The sequence below is a fragment of the Topomyia yanbarensis genome, chromosome 2, assembly GCF_030247195.1.
Source record: "Topomyia yanbarensis strain Yona2022 chromosome 2, ASM3024719v1, whole genome shotgun sequence".
Lineage (NCBI taxonomy): Eukaryota > Metazoa > Arthropoda > Insecta > Diptera > Culicidae > Topomyia > Topomyia yanbarensis.
This window is the reverse complement of record NC_080671.1, coordinates 381,985,441-382,001,129: the sequence shown is the minus strand read 5'-3', so window position 1 is coordinate 382,001,129 and position 15,689 is coordinate 381,985,441. Positions and strand designations below refer to the sequence as shown.

The window sequence follows — 15,689 nt, the reverse complement described above, 5'->3', positions numbered from 1 at the left end:
CGGTTCTGTTGCATAAAGACTCGCTAATGATGTGCGAAAAACGTGTGTTCGCGTGATGAGTGATTAAAGCAGCTGATGGGTTGTTGGTATCGGAGCGCATTAGCATCGTCGCAATGCGAGCAAGGTAATAGTGTATAGTACATCACCGTCCGTTCAGTTAGTTTAGCAATTATCGCAGCGAAACGTTAGTTTAGATACCCGAAAAAAAATAATAAACACAAAGAAAGTGGATTTTCTGCTTATTTTATTCATAGAATAGAAAGATTGAGATGCTTGAGTAAAACATAAAATGTGAGTACACTAACACTAAACATAAATTAGATAAAAGCGTTGTTTTGCTAAACTTCAGATTAAGTAATTAATATATCAATTTGCTTATTATACACAATTCATTCAAATAATACATGATACTACGGTGAAAAGCCAATAATGACATGGTCATTGAAATGCACTGTAAAAGTCGAGTTGATATTGTACAAATTAAATTGTATCTACCTAGTATAAGACCAACCTAAACGGAAATGACGTGGAAAATCGTGTCGATGAAAATGCAGAGTAGTGAATAATTTACGCGTAAAAACAAAAAGTACATAAATACACCATCCATCACATATACATATATAAAAGCTAAACTAAATATAATTGATCCTTTTGTTTTGTACTAATTGTACCATGTTATACTACTATTTTATTCGAAATACTGCGATAATTAGATGCTCGTCTGCACAATCGTTTTAGGAAACGCAAAGCTTTTTGGGTATACCGAGAGGAATCTATTCAAGTTAATTGACTAATTATTCGGAAAATGAGACTAAAATATCGACATTCAATAAAAATTAGTAATTATAAACTGAAACATCGAACGAAATCGAACAAATGGATGTACGCTACATAAAAATAGAGGAAGGGGTATTATAGAAATACGCGTTTGAACGAGATCTATAACTTAACGAAACAACTACTGAATTTACAAAGTATTTTTGAGTTTAAAATACATAAACCTCCATACCTAAAATATAGCATCGAACAAATCATAACAAAAAATATGCTGTTTCGCTTTTTCGATGCACTACGCTAGTGATAGTGATTTTTTTACTAGTAAATACACTGCCGCAATTGTCGCGTTACATCCATTCGCAGTGTATTCCCGCCTCGCAATATTTCGATGTTTTACCATTGTTCTACTGAGCGGTACTTGAAACAACTCACAAATAGAATCGGATAGTGGATAACGTACTAGTGGTATGCAATGCTAATCAATGATAAAGGGTTGTTTCATTAAGTAAGTAATATTTTGGAATGGACAAGAGCTTTTGCGTATAAACATACAATCTGGGGAGGAACCGTTATTGCTACGATACGAAACCTAGTTCTTAAATAGTGTTTTACTGCTGATTCGGAAGCTTAGTGTTTGGAGTATTTTATTAAACAGTTTCATACAAACTCTCCGACATTCCCGATACAACACAATTCTACTCTTTACAAACAAACGTTAGACTAAGCGTTAAAATGAAACAGAAAGTGGTTATAAATTAAGTTACTGTTACACACATCACGCGCCATGAGTAAGTAGACTGATAGCCGACGCGTGACGGGATGAACTTTTCTGATACTGAAACTTGTCTCACTTTTGCAAAGTGTTATGTTTGTCCCACACGATTTAAAAAAACAATGAACCATTATTGTTTACTAGTTGCTTTTAAGTTGCTCGGTGAGAAAGCACTAAGAACATACTAAAATAGGGAAGTAGAAAATTATACATACATTCCCATGCCGTACATCGAACCCCAGTCCACGTTCTGGAAGCTGGACATATCGACGTTGGCCAGGCTGTAACCCTGGTAGGGATTGCCACTCGCAGCCATACCCGCCGGAACAAGCTGATGAGTAGCAGCTTGCGCTTGCTGGGGCGCAGCTGCGGCTGGTGTGGGTGCTTGTTGTCCAGCAGCTCCGGTAATCGACGATGCATGCTGATGATGAGCTTGGTGGCTGGCTACTTGTGCATTAGAGAGCTGATTTGCTGCCGAGGCAGCGGCCGCTGCGTGCTGAGCAGCCGAAGGAATTGGATATGGCGCGTATCTGTGTGTGTACAAATAGATTGAAAATTTGTTTGCAAAATAAAAATTATCTTTGCGACATACCTGAAGCTATGCAGCGTAGGTGGATATGTAGTAAAGACCTTCCCGAATCCGTTCTGCACTTGCATGGCGGCAGCCGCTGCAGCGGCCTGGGCAGCCTGCGCTTGTGCTTGTACCATCAAAGGATTAGCTAGCTGACTTACCAGCGGACCCGAAGCTTGTGCGGCCCCAACCAGACGAGCTGCTGCCGGACTTGCCATCGGCAGTCCCAAATTACCCAAAATGATTCGCTTCTGCAGCAGCTGCTGGGCAGTGGGTGTTACAGCTTCCTTCGGTTGAGCCTTCTTACATTCGACCTTCTTGTTCTTAATCGTGTGGAAGTGAATCTCACATACCCGGTCCACCACGTCCTCACTCTCGAACGTAACGAATCCAAATCCGCGGTGGCGCTTGGTTTGCTGATCCATGAGCATTACGGTTTCCTCGACCTTGCCGAACTGACTGAAATATTGCTTCACTTCATCCGCGGAGGTTTCCTGCGATACGCCTCCCACGAAAATTTTCTTCGTCTTGTTCGATTGAGTCTTCGGTCGGTTCTTGGGGGTCGCATGCTTCGGATCGATTTTCTTCCCATCCAGTGTGTGGATTGGCACTTGGAGAACTTTATCTACGCTGTTTGGTTCCTGAAACGTGATGAACCCGAATCCTCGGCTTCGCTGAAAGTTTGTTGAAAAGAAGGTTGTTATTGAAATTTTCTGAGTAAGGCAATTGTAAGTACATATTAGGGTAATTGATCCGTTATTCTTCGCATTTGTCATTGATTCTTGAATGACATTCATTTTGTTTTAGAAATGAATCGACGCTATGGAAAATACGGGAAGTTGGGTTTTTGAGATATGTTGCTTCCAAAATCTCCTATTTTTAAAAACATTACTGCTTAATGCAGCATATCGTATATTTCTTGCAGTTTTATGCAACATACGTTCAAAATACGCTAAAGTGCGGTAGTTGGTTCTTCTGAACGGTAATCGCAGGAGAGTTATTTCGTAAAGCTCAAATGCGAGTGTGAAGATCCAGGTGTCCGAGAATTGTTGAGTAAGTCACCCTGGCAGACAGTATGCCAGAGACGAACAGGGCTCGAGTGCAGTCCCTCCGGATACCTGGAGTGTCGAACTGCATTAACTGACAACGCTTTCCGTAGCTCGGCAGCTTAAATCGCCAAGGAATCTATCGGAGTGCAAAGGTTATGAACCGGTGTTGGACAGCCTCGATTATGTCTACAACGTTCTGGCTATACGGATTCCAAACAGAACAATATTGTAGTGTTGAGCGAACCAATGCGCAGTAGAGCGATTTTAGACAGTATGCGTCCCTAAAGTTTTACGCTATTTGGAAGATGAATCCCAGTTGTCTTGATCCACGATGTATGTATTATGTGGTTTGAACGTTAGTGCCGAATCCATGATGACGACGAGATCCTTAACGTGTAAATGCCTTGGAATGCTCGAGACGAACAAATGGTAGTTAAACTGAATCCGATGGCGATTCTGCGTGAACGTGATGTGACAATTGAGCATTTGCTCGTTATTTAAAACCACTCTGTTTAGATCAGATCACTCAACGTACTAAAGCTCTCCAATCACTCTAAAGAAACTCACCATCGGTTTCATCCCGTAATTGTCGAAAAAATTTCATGTCGTCGGCAAAAGAAAGGCGGGGTCTTTTTAATTTAATATTGACTTCATTAACATAGAGGAGAAATAGCGCTGGACCGAGATGGCTTCCTTGGGGGATGCCGGATGTAGCACGGTATGGTGCAGTCCTTAACCCTCCGGAGGTCGCGTAAATTGTTCACTGAACTAACATCCGCTAGCGCTTAAAGACTATTTCGCTGGATTTTCAGAGCGAGGTGCACTCAATGCACTAGCGCGATTCTCCACAGCTTATTGGTGATTTGGGGTTCTACAACTTTTTCTCATTCATATCAAATTTTGATCAAGAGTTTATCTCTATTATTTATCAATTAACTGTTATTAAATGTATCATGCTGAAAATAGATTCGTTGTTGGTAAAATACAGGAAATTTAGATTTATAGACGTTTGGTCCCGAAAGTTTTTTAGAACCCCGTCATCAATCTGCTTGTATCGACCGAGTTACTAGAGCGGTGAATCCATAATCCGTTCGAACCAAACACCAACTTGAAGCGACCGTTTACAAGAATCAGGAAGAGAAAAATAACAAGTTCTCAGATAGGTTTGGGTCAATTGGCATAAACGTATTTAGCATAACGGACATGTGGCACAACGATTATTTGGCATAATGGTCATTTGGCCTAATTTTGGGAATTCATCACACTGAAGATCATTTGGCATAACGAACATTTTCTAAATTATTTTGGCGTAACGATCGTTTGGCATAATTACTAACTGTGCGTAGAGTAAGGGCCATCGGACATAACGGACACTTGGTATAATTTTGAAAAGTGATCGCCATGAAGGTCATTTGACATAATTTTCTTTTCTTCAGGGAAATATACATAATTTAAAGCTCTGCAAGCAGTGAGCATTTTTGGTATAATTTTGGGTGGCGGCACCACTGCTGATTGTCTTTCAGTATAACTATTTTTATGTCAACAAAAACAATTATTTAGTATAATGATCGTTTCGCATGGGTATATTTATTGACAAAGTTATTAGTTACTAAGGCGTTTCTTTGGATAAACAGTTTGCATTTTGGTGGTATAATTTTGTGTTAACATTAATGTTCACCAGGAGCTGATGCATAACGACAAGATGCTTTAATTGCCTACAACTTTATTGAAGAGTTCAAGTCAGTCCAACTTCTATAGGGGAACTTAATAAACTTTTAATGAAATCATGTCTGAGTCAGTTTTGCATGGGGCGTAACAGTACATGGAGATGAACTAGTAGTCGATTTCCGCGAACTTTACCCTTTTGCGAAATAATGGTTGGGTTTAGCTATACTATTCAGCTATTCAGTTTGGAAGAATTTGTCATTTTTTGACTGAAAATTTGGTTCAACATTTCACCAGTAGTGGGCGTTTTATTCATTATTGTGCTGTTAGACCCCATGCAAAGTTGATTCAGACATGACTTTATTAAAAGTTTGATTACTTCTCCTAAGAAATTTGGACTGATTTCCAGTCTTTGACAAAGTTGTAGGCAATAAAATTATCCTTTTTATTTTCATTTACATGGTAATAAACTGATGCATACAGTGCCACCTAGCAGTGAAAATGCAAGATGGTCGGTTTTCTCCTTGTAAATTGTCGAGAAACTCCATACAAACTTTAAACACTTCGATCCGGTAGCTAAAGTTGTCCGATTTGTTTCAAGTTTAGAGCAGACACTCCTGAGGGGACTGGGAGATCCTTCAGGGATTGGCCGAATGATTTTTCAAAAATTCATCTCGACCAGCGGATTCTCAGAGGCTGAACCAGAGGTTGTTTACCAATAGCATGTATTTATAATTAAACTTGCCAGAATCCAAAATTATTCAGTTGTTACGAAGTTTTGCTACTGACGTAATGAAATATATACATTATATTGACAACAATTGCGACTACGGCACATCACTACAAGTTGCGTACTAATTCATAATCCCTATGTTTGATTAATCCGGGCAAACGAATCGATTACAAATTTGCTTGCGAGTGGCCATCGCTTCCGACGGTGGCTCAGCGTTTTGCCTCAACAATTTTGCGCCGCATTGGCCTCGGTTATGCGTCAAATTCAATAAATAAATACTTGGCTATGTCCAGAAATGATAAAACTGCTAATTATAGACTTGCTAAAAGGGTATCGTAATTGGGCTGGCTGGATAGAATTTTTTACATTACATCTAATTCAAGAAACAGCTCATGATGTACAGAAGGATAATATGCAAATAACTTCAAATATTGTCTTGAAAAGGCAGCTGGCAGAAAGGTCCAGACATGTGTAGAAATTTCATAAGGTAGTAGTTTTCTTGATCAGGAAGAGTGACACGTTTGCGTATGACAGGCGCGGGCAGTATGACTTCCGTGAACATAAAATAGTTATGTAAAATGTCTGTTATGCCAAATGACCTTCAGTGTGATCATTTTGCAAAATAATGCCAAATGACTACGCCAAATTAGTTTACGCCAATGACTCACTGTTCTCTCGAACACCAATCGAGCACATCTTTCAGAAATCTATCTCTCCAATCTAATTGATGAATTCACTTTTAAGTCTAAATGTACATCCACGGATGAATCCAACATGAAGACATCCGAACCGACTCGAAGGCCATCTAAAATCCAGCTTGCATTTTCACCACTGGATGGCACTGCGCATACATAAAAATCACATTAATAAAAAGAAACTAATTATACAACTTTGTCTTTTTTTAATCACCGTGTAGATATAATCACGGTTTATTATTCTTCTTATAGTGCCGCATAGCGATGAAAGTTCAAGATAGCGGGATTAATCCATTTAAATTATCAAAAAAGTCCATACAAAATATCAAATAATTTGGTCCGGTAGCTGCATTTATCCGACTTCAAATTTGCCACAGACAACAGTGCTTGATAAAACTGTTTAGCTCAGGGGGATTGAGATTTCAAAAATATTTTTTTTGTTTCTGGGCAGTCTGACAAATGTATATATCGATGCAAGGCATATATGCCTATCCTCAGCTCTTTGAAGGTCTTACTTAAAGCTCAGCCATTGGTTGATAACGTGAAATGTCATCGTCCTACTCAGACAAAACAATGCGTATTTTCCCTACATATTGAATACGGAATTCAAATAAGATGGTTTTGTGTAATTTTGGCACGCTGAATTCATTTTTGTTATTAAGATACATTACCAATAAACATTTACTGTTCATTAGGGTGGTTTAAAAATATCTGCTTTCAAATCTATTCTTAGAATCTGTATAATATTTTTTGAGCGCTGAATCAATTTTGATATTAACACACGTTAGAAAAAAAAAAATCGTTATTACCCATTAGGGTGGCCCAAACATAATTATTTTGTCGTGAATAGAGTTACCAACCAATTTTGGACTTCTAGAGGAAGCGAAATTACGTTAACGTCATTAATATTTGCATGCCTATGTTTTTTAATGCAAGACATACACTAGTCTGCTCCAAAATTACTGTGAAAGGAAAAACTATCAATGGATGTTTTATACATTGACATAAACTCGAAAATGACAGTTCTTTCCAGCATGAATTTTTCACATTTCGGACCCTTCCACAAAAATTTAGATAAAAAATTACAAAGAAACCTTTGTTTGAAACATGTATAATACCAAATCAGACAAACTAATTGAATCAATAAAAAAAATATTACAATTGTATATTTCAACCCAATTTGAAAATATCTTGGCTATCGTTGAAATATGAAACGTTTTCGGTGGTATTTTTTAAAATTGTGGATTCTGTTTAATTTTAACCAATTAGAGATGAACTAATGATATTGAAACAACCCAACCCACAACCCAAGGAAAGTAATTGTTGCATCAAACCAATCAAATGCGGGGAAACCTGGCAGTGCAGGAGGCAAATACATTAACAGGATCAAAAATATGTAGGGGCTCAAATTAGGTTGGTTACTTTGTTCAAAATTTCCTTAAAGAAACTTGTGCACGCCGATTTACCTGTTTGGCTGTAAAATATATTATAATAGAAATTAACTTTACTGTCAATTAGGGTGGCTCAAAAATCTCTCTTTTGATTGCAACATATATTAACAAAAAAATTACTATTCGTTAGGGTGGCTCAAAAATATTTATTTTGTTGAAACTGCTCTTAGAATTTGTGCATGGATTTTTTGATATTAACACTTGTTAGTAATGAAAACCTTTATTATTCATTAGGGTATCTCAATAATAATAATGATTTCGTAGCGAAGTTTCATAAGTTTTAAAAGAAACTATTGTACACTGACTTCTTTTTATGGTTTTAAAATATATTAGATATTACTGCTTATTAGGGTGGCTCCAAAATAGGTACTTTGTCTCTACGAGTCAAATGATTTTTTCAATAGAGCAGAGTGTGTACCATAGCCGCGATCGGTCGACTGTTTTGGAGCTCCTCGCTAGTCGGTCCAAAATCGTAGTTTTTCGGTACGGATTATCAAACAAAAGTGTTTTTAAATACGAAGAACGACTCGGTGAACAGTTTTCGTAAATCGGAAGTGAAATTCAGTGATTTTTTATCCCGGCGTAAAGTGATTCAAATCCACACAGCATTAGTGTCAAAAGTGCTCCCCCGCAATACGGGCCGTCTATTCCCGATGCGGGGAAGAAAAAAGTGTTTTAACAACGTAAATAATAATAGTGGAGATCAAAAACTCACAAAAAAGTGTTTTTCCCAGTGATAAATCTTTCCCAAAAAGTGAAAATTTTTCGGCGTCACTTGTTGAAAAAAGTGGCGATTCCATATTATCACCGCGTCACCCGTAGCTATCGCCCGATAGGTGTCGCACCAATTTCTTAGTTCCACATTCGGAAACCTGCCGGTCAGTTTTCCTTTTTCTTCCGACATTTTCCAAACCTTTTACGGGTCAGGACCACGTGCGTGGCCAGTGGAGTCTTCTGTATCTGCTGCATGCATACTGTTGTTGATAAATTGCGCTGTACTTGCAAACGTGAGCAAGAGAAAGGATTGCTCGGGCTGTTTGATGCGTGAGAAAGAAGCTGGAGATTTTGAGGATATCTGGAGAAGGTTTGGAATGGGACGAAAAATGGATTAGCAAGTATCAGTCACTCGCGTAAGTAGGAAATGAGGAAGGAAATAGAAAAACTGGTATATTTTTCTACAGACATTCTAATTTATATGTACAAAAATCAAATAAATACACTAAATACGCGTCGATTTCTTACCTCATGTAAGGAATCGAAAGTCTTATTGTAATGTTATAATCCATTTGATACAAACATTACAGTAAGGCGGGGCTGGTTGATGGAACGATGACCTCGGAACATGTCTGGCGCTGTACACGAAATGGGTCATCGGAAAGTCAATTGAGCTAACACCTACCTAAATCCTTGAACCAAGTTATTTGCATGGATATGTTAAAATACATGCAAAAATCTTTTTTCTGTAAATCACTACCAGTTAGTGGGAGTTAGGATGGTTAACACACACACACACACACACGAGTCAAATGATTTTTTCAATAGTAATTATGGTATGCTGAAGTTTTTTTCAATGTCAAATGAATTGATTTGCATCTCCTTGTGGTGCTTCAAAAATGATTATTTAGTTCAATAAGATGTGTTCGAATAATTTTGGATCGTAGAATTTATTTTTGGATCTCTAGATATACAAAAACACAATTACTTCAATTTTTAAAACAAAACTTTTTGGGCGACTTGGTAGATTGTTTAGTTGTATGCACTAATCAACAAGGTGGTTAACAAACATTTTTTGCGCAATGCTTCGAATGGTGTGTTTTAACGTAACTTAGGGCGCTTAGTTGATAAGAAAAAGAAATTCTCATCAAAACAATTTTACCAAATGACTAGAATTCAGGTATATTCACTAAATTTGACAGTTACTGCGTCAGTTGTTAAGAAATAGTTCCAGAAACATTTCATGACATATTTCAATAAATTGAAAGTATTAATTAAAATTAAAATAAGCTGCGGTGACATTTCGCATCTCGAAACGACAGGTTTTTTGCATACAAGTTTGTATGAAGAAATCGTTTCGACTTGGTTGCATAATGTGACCTCTGAATACCTTCACCACCTGAGAAACTACTCTTTCCACGCAGCTCGTCTCTCTTGTTCACTAGTGAAAAACTCGTAAATTATGCCCCCTTTGGCATTTTAAAGTTCTTCGCGTGTTCGAGTCATTATTCTAGTTATAAAGTGATCACTCAAATTCAGTATCAGTAATAACCGTTCCTCTCCATTGACTGTTTTTTTGCAAAGCTAGCATAAATTCATTTAAAAAGAGAAAATGAAAAGTTTTCGAATGAGTATAGTGTGATTGCGGGCATTCGTGGGCACCTTTGTTGTTATCACATTAGAGTATCGAATTCAATAAAAGTTCATGACAAACAGTTATCTAAACAATAATTACATCAACTACTTACTTTTGGTGATTTTTCGATGTAATTTTATCAAATGGGCCATTTTGTTGAAGTATTGTATTGCATAAAATCAAGCGTTTCGTCGAAAAAAGAAAATAACTGAATGTAGTTCCTGTTATCAAATTTTGCAAAAAAAACACTTGAGTTACGCTCTTAAAAAAGCTGTCATTTTACGTCAAAATCACCTAAAATCTCGCAAAAAATGATCTCAGCTAATACGTGAAAAAATACTAGCAATAATATCGCGTAACCCTCATATACGGACTAAAGTCCAGGCTCGTCCCACTGTGCCCAGGTATCAGTTCTATATTTTTTACATCAAAACCAAACAAACAAAGCAAAAAATAGTTCGTTCAGTAGCTTAGCAGTTTAGCACCATCAGAAGTAACTTGACTGTATACACTCACTGCTCTATCGTCGATGTCATATAATCTTCGTTACGGAATATTGTTTGATAACAGCTATACTGCTGCTATAAGCATAACTGTCCCTTGTGCTATGGGATTCCCTATACTCATGGGACAATTATGCGTAGAGCCGCAGTATAACTGTGCTTTAAAGCAAGAGTCCTATAATGAAAAATGAAAAAAAAACGCTATTCAAGATTCACATTTTCATTGAGCCTAACATGTTTTGGAATTTTTTATATTTTCTGAACAAATCTGGTAATCTTATTTGTGCACTGTGATGCAGTGGTGATACGGAATACAATCCAACGGATAACTCTTTTGCGACAAGAATCCACATGTGACTCTTATGCTTTTAGGGGCAGTATAGAGCAGACAATACTATCAAAAATATGTGTCAAGTAATTAATTTAGGTGTCACATCATATAACTACTACATGATGTGATGGGCCGAAATAGCAAATAAACTACTCCATAAAACGCAGTGTGACGTGTTTATATCGACTAAACAAAAGTTCGCCCCATCTTGGTTATACTTTTACTATAATTTGAATAGTTCATTTAGTGAGCTCGGAATGTTGGGATAAATATAGGGGCTGAGATGAATTAGAGATCAACTACCCTACGCCATTGAACAAACGAATGTAAACACACACCCATCAAGCGATTGAGCGTGGAAAATTAGCGAGCCACTTTGCGAGCTTAAACACTTACCTGTGTGATGGGATCCTTCATGATCAGTACGTCGGTAACCTTCCCGAACATGCCAAAATATTCGCTTAGCTTTTCGGACGATGTCTGCCAGCTGAGACCGCCGACAAACAATTTACCCGGTGCCGGATCGCTACTACTGTTCGGTGTTGACCGTCCCGACGAGCTGCCGTTGGTGGAGTTGGCCTTGGTCATGCTGGCGCAGGTATTGGTGGCGGCATTGCTAACGAGAGCATGCTGATTTGGCAGAACTTTCTGGTCCAATTGTTGTTGCTGTTGATCTCTGTTATGATTTTTTATATAAAAAAAGATATCAAATAATGATGGTTAATTGGACGAGGATAAATTAAAATTGGCAGTTACCTGTTTTGGTGTGCAACGAAATCCGCTGCCTGCGGTGTGAGAAGGTTTGCAGTTTTGATTGGCACCAGTGCGTTGTGTAGGTCATGCTCAAGTAAACCGCTCGCGTCCAAGGTTCCAGCACTGCAAATGAATAGAGACGAGACGAGAAAGAAAGTGAAAATTAGATACAAACAGAACAGCGGAGAAGCACCCCGCATGAGCTTCAGATTCAGTGTGATGGCCCTGGTTTTCTAATGCAATGTTTCCCTTTCAGGTTATCCCACTGGTCGCAATAATAGGGCTTGCCGTGTCAGGTGTCTGTGGATTCATCGTCTACTCATTCTATACGCGCCCAGATGTTAGGTGGGTGTTGATTGCGTGGTAGTTTTCAAATAGCCTAAGGCATTGAAATGTTTCTCTCTCTTTCTTGTTGTTTACTTACAGCTTCAACAGGAAAGTTTACGAGTGGGACACCATGGACGTCATGAAACCAAAGCAGCTCAAGGTAAGAGCAGTGTTACAATTAGAAACGTAGAATTAGAATAGACCGATAATAAAAAATGTATGATTAGTCTGTACATAACTCCGGTAATAATTATCTTGGAATGACTGTAATAAATGAAAAGGGGAACGGACATTTCCTTAGTATTGTCGACTGCATTTATAATTTAATTAATCGAATAAAGTTAACAACGCAAATTGTGAGTGTGGCATTACGAACAGGTCACTCTGACATCAATATAATTTTACTTTACAGATTCTCTAAGGATTAAAATTTTCATCCTGATTTGAAAAAAAAATTAATTTAGCAAATAAAAATTGAAGAGAGTTTTCGACATTTACTTTTTTATAAATATAGAACGATTCGGCCATTCGAACCCAAGTATTTTTAAAATCGTTCGATATTCAAACGAAACTATAAATTTACCATAGTTGCCTCCACCTTTCCACAATTGTCAACAAATTTTTAATGCTTCCTCTCATACCCTACTGAGTAGATAGCAGCGTCAGTCCACCCAGAGGAACCATGATATTATTCGTGAAAAGGGAAATCCGTGAAATAAAACGTCGCATGCCAAGCGGGTACCATAAATTAAAGCCACTGTGTGTCCAGCTCATTCTGGGCGATTTGGGGACACACTGTTGCTTGACTAAGCAACAAGCAAAGGTCACCGCCCACCGAGCCATCAGTCGTGGCCATAAGCTTCGAAGCTCTCGTGTAACTTTTGAACCTTGTCGTCAAATTGGGTGAAAGGATAATTGATTTGAGTAGGTGTGGGGAAAAGTTTTGCTTTTACTAGGCATGGGCAAACTGTTGCAAAATGTAGTATTTTTCGATTTGGGGCAAACAACAAGCCAAGGCCCTTCTTACCAGAATACGCACACACACGGCACAGGACATCGAACTTTGCTGGTGTGTAGACGCAAGGAGCATTCAAAATCGATACCCGCGATTTTCTGTTGTAGCGGGGAGCATAAAGGTGGGCGTAAGATTAACGGACTTTTTCTATGACTAACCCTAGATCCGGATCGGTGGCGAATTCAGTAATCACACACCCACCCAAAGGGAAAAAGCAACTTTGACGTTCAACCCATGTTGTTCCCCAAAAAAATCCTTTGGTGAATCTGCGCGTGTAAGTGCACTACAAGTAGACTCATTGAATAACGACGACAGGATGTTTCTGATGTGTTTTAACGGGCCGGGGAATTTTCCCATTGTCTACGCGCCGAAGCGAGTGTAACCACTACAGCCAGACACTCCGGTCGAGTGTGCGCTTTCGATCCTGTTGAGTATCGATTTTCAGGCTCGTCCTGCTATATACCCTACACGAAGGTGTAACTCTGTTCTTTGCTACTCACTATCCCGTATTAATTCGCTATAGGGGTGTATTCTCGTGAGAGCAAGTTTACTTTCCGACAAAAGGAATGAATGAGGAAACTCATCGATTTAATGATTTACGTAATAGGGTGGTTAGTTGTGCCGAAGCAACTGACGTCGTCCGCCCAGTTACTCACTGGTAACCCTAGCTCGAGAACTTTTATACGCACGCATATCGGAGGGTACAATCTTAAAAACAGGACACCGTCCTGGCCGAAGCGATCCTGTGCCTTTATATGGCGCATGCTCCTTGGAGTGCCGTTTCGCTGTATGCGTACGTCTCGGATATACTTTTGTACGTGTTGTCATGACACCACCGGGAAATCAGCCGGATAAAGGGAACCATCCCTAGTCGTTTCAGTAGACTTGAAGTGTTCATACGTTCGCACCTCACTCTCGGCCTAAAATTGCTCTGGCTTCAGCCTCACTGAATCACCAGACCAGACTCCCACAGTCTAAAACATTTAACTGCATTAGAAGAATTCCATCATAAAATATCTGTCTGAACAGCTATTTGAACTCTCTAATGAAAGCATACTAGTGATCTCGTGCTAAATAAAGTAATAGAGGAATCATAAAATCGATTCTAGTCACGCCCTAGATGCCAAAAGTGTCATTTCCTCATCGAGAGGAAAGTGTGCGGAACTTGAAACGGCTCTGTAGTATCCCGCGGACCTACTGGACCCGACCAGTACCGTCGGGATTGATCTTTTGCTAGAATGCGATTATATTGTCCTGTCACAGCAGTACTTTTCTTAGTTTACTGTTGTTTCGGGACATTTACATTGATTCTAGCCGTAACAACAGAAAATCATCCAGCGAATCGCTTGTCAAGAAAATGTGGATAAATTATACTAAACACTTTTCAGCCGTTTTAGCCAACAGATTATGGATTACCATTGTAGCGGATTACAGATGAAGCGTCGATAAAAGAAAAAAAGGTCATGTGAATAGTGGAAATAATTTCCCAGCAGAGTCGTATCTCAAAGTCAACTAGCGGTGATTGATTCAAGATGGCGACCGGTACTAAGAAAATTCTACGCACCCTGTCGGTTGCTTCTAGGAAGAATAGCGGCACCCCAGCCGGCTAATGGCTGTCAAAATTTACATGTTACTGATAGATTCGACGAGTTACTATATATACACCACTTACAGCAAATGATCTCGTATGAGCAAACTTGACCTAGCAGTGGCTCACTGGTTATCGATTTTTACTGAGCCTAGAAATCGCCATCGGAGCACGCCATTTTGTAGGCACCCCGGTACCCGTATCACAATCATTAGAAAGCAGTCAATTAAACTTCGAGTCTTAATGTGAAATGAACATATATAGGTCAAAAGGTTGCATCCGAAATTAAATTTCTAAACAACCAAATATTCTTGGAATACTCGAAAATTAGCTTCCTTCGACATTTCAAACAAATTAAAAAGTGAAAACCTTTCACCGAATCGCGAGCTACATTACAAACCAATTATCGATCTGAACATAGCTAAGGGGTGGTTTCATATCACCTCACCTACCTACCTCCCTTCCAAAAAGAGATTTTATTTTTGTTAAATTAAATTTAAATTGAGTTACTCACACACACACAGGCACACATCTGCTCACAATGTCTAAGAATGCGGCATAATTGCAGAGTGTGTCGTGCATGTCTCCAGCCCTCGTTGCATATAATTTGTTAAAGAGCCATCAAAATTTACCCTTCCCTTGCGACGGAAAAATTCAGTGTTGGATGCTAGTATGTACCTACTCGTTTACGTCATTCAACTGAATGCATGTCCTTGCGATTCGGCACGCGCTTGTGTTAGTGTACCCGCTAAACGGTAACGACTCTGGAAACCCGTTTGCATTCCGTCTCTGTGACCCCACACACCCGTACTGCGCGACTGTTCTTATTTATAGATTAAACACAATAGGTAGGATATAAAATGGTTATGAAAAGGGACGGAACCCTCCGTCCCAAGGATACATCCCGTGCTACTCCCAGACAGCCGGCGGTCTGTCGCTTGGCGAACATGCGCCTCGCGTGTAATCGTTCCTGGTCGTTGTATGAAAATCCCCGGTTCTATCACTCACGTGATCTTTCTGCCATTTTTTTTTCTTCGCTGGGACCCTCACGATGAGCTCTGAGAAAATAGCCACGCATGCGCGCCCCCGTCACACACAAGAGCTTTTCC

The 15,689-nt window shown here is 39.1% G+C and overlaps 2 protein-coding genes across 5 annotated transcripts in view; one reads left to right on the top strand and one right to left on the bottom strand.

The window, feature by feature from the left end:
- LOC131684679 (RNA-binding protein Musashi homolog Rbp6) overlaps positions 1-15,689 on the bottom strand; it is a 126,554-nt gene that overhangs the window by 20,714 nt on the left and 90,151 nt on the right. For all 4 annotated transcript variants that reach the window (XM_058967758.1, XM_058967761.1, XM_058967760.1 and 1 more), the window contains 4 exons: positions 11,654-11,773; positions 11,294-11,573; positions 2,142-2,794; positions 1,765-2,079 (listed from right to left, as the gene is read on the bottom strand). In XM_058967758.1, coding sequence (XP_058823741.1) covers positions 1,765-2,079; positions 2,142-2,794; positions 11,294-11,573; positions 11,654-11,773 — 1,368 coding nt within the window. The remainder of the gene's footprint in view (positions 1-1,764; positions 2,080-2,141; positions 2,795-11,293; positions 11,574-11,653; positions 11,774-15,689) is intronic.
- Positions 1-15,689, top strand: part of LOC131684682 (uncharacterized) — an 80,631-nt gene that overhangs the window by 43,176 nt on the left and 21,766 nt on the right. Inside the window, exons 4-5 of the mRNA XM_058967763.1 lie at positions 11,907-11,995; positions 12,077-12,137. Of these exons, the coding sequence (XP_058823746.1) occupies positions 11,907-11,995; positions 12,077-12,137 (150 nt within the window). The remainder of the gene's footprint in view (positions 1-11,906; positions 11,996-12,076; positions 12,138-15,689) is intronic.